This window comes from Rhincodon typus, chromosome 18, assembly GCF_021869965.1.
Source record: "Rhincodon typus isolate 14 chromosome 18, sRhiTyp1.1, whole genome shotgun sequence".
Lineage (NCBI taxonomy): Eukaryota > Metazoa > Chordata > Chondrichthyes > Orectolobiformes > Rhincodontidae > Rhincodon > Rhincodon typus.
In genome coordinates this window covers 56,724,962-56,725,855 of record NC_063349.1, presented here as the reverse complement: position 1 = coordinate 56,725,855, position 894 = coordinate 56,724,962, and the positions used below count along the sequence as shown (strand labels likewise).

Genomic DNA, 894 nt, shown 5'->3' with positions numbered 1-894 from the left:
TTTAGCTGGAAGTCAAGGGCTCAATTTTCCTAGTTGATGATCTACCCTTACCAGCAATCTTCCAGGCTCCCAATATGTTCAACACAATTTCAGGCAAAATTGTTTTTTAGAATAATGCCTCAAATATCACACAATATGTGCTGAATATACATACACAATATTTCTGAAACCAGCCTTCCTCACAAGAGAACAGAAGCCGAACTGAATTGGAAATGGGCTGGGGTCCGATAGTATTCTTCTGGGGTCTTCAGCACTGTTCCTTCCCTACCACTGGATCGAAGTCCTCAAACACCCTCCCTTAACAGCACTGTGGATGTCCCAGCACTTGCAAATAATGCAGAGGTTTATAGAATCCGTACAGTGCCCTGCAAGCTGGTGGCAGGGTAAGTCACTGCATTTGGAGCTCCATTCTTCTCGCCAGTTCTCTTTCTCCCTCCTTCTCTCTCCCTGTGCAGTAATTCTATTCCCTACCACCCAGCCAACACCCCTTTTAACGAAACTGCCGAAGGAGCCAGGTCACGACTGGGAGACACTTGGCGGAGCTGAAAGCGCGGGTTGTGTCCTGCAGCGATGGCGGATCAGGAGTGGGCCGGAGTGACAGAGGCGGATTTGGAGTGGGCCGGAGTGACAGAGGTGGATTGGGAATGGGCCAGAGTGACAGAGGTGGATTGGGAGTGGGCTGGAGTAACAGGGGCGGGTTGGGAGTGGGCCGGAGTGACAGAGGCAGATTGGGAGTGGGCCGGATTGGGAGTGGGCCGGAGTGACAGAGGTGGATTGGGAGTGGGCCGAAGTGACAGGGGCAGATCGGGAGTGGGCCAGAGTGACAGAGGTGGATTGGGAGTGGGCTGGAGTGACAGGGGCGGATTGGGAGTGGGCCGGAGTGACAGAGGCGGA

General features: G+C 53.5%; 1 protein-coding gene across 1 annotated transcript in view; it reads left to right on the top strand.

Annotated features, from left to right (window-relative positions):
- Nucleotides 1–570: 570 nt before the first annotated feature.
- The window catches only part of LOC109925475 (synaptotagmin-A), a 55,919-nt gene continuing 55,595 nt past the window's right edge, over nucleotides 571–894 (top strand). The window contains exon 1 of the mRNA XM_048607472.1: nucleotides 571–697. Coding sequence (XP_048463429.1) covers nucleotides 571–697 — 127 coding nt within the window. The remainder of the gene's footprint in view (nucleotides 698–894) is intronic.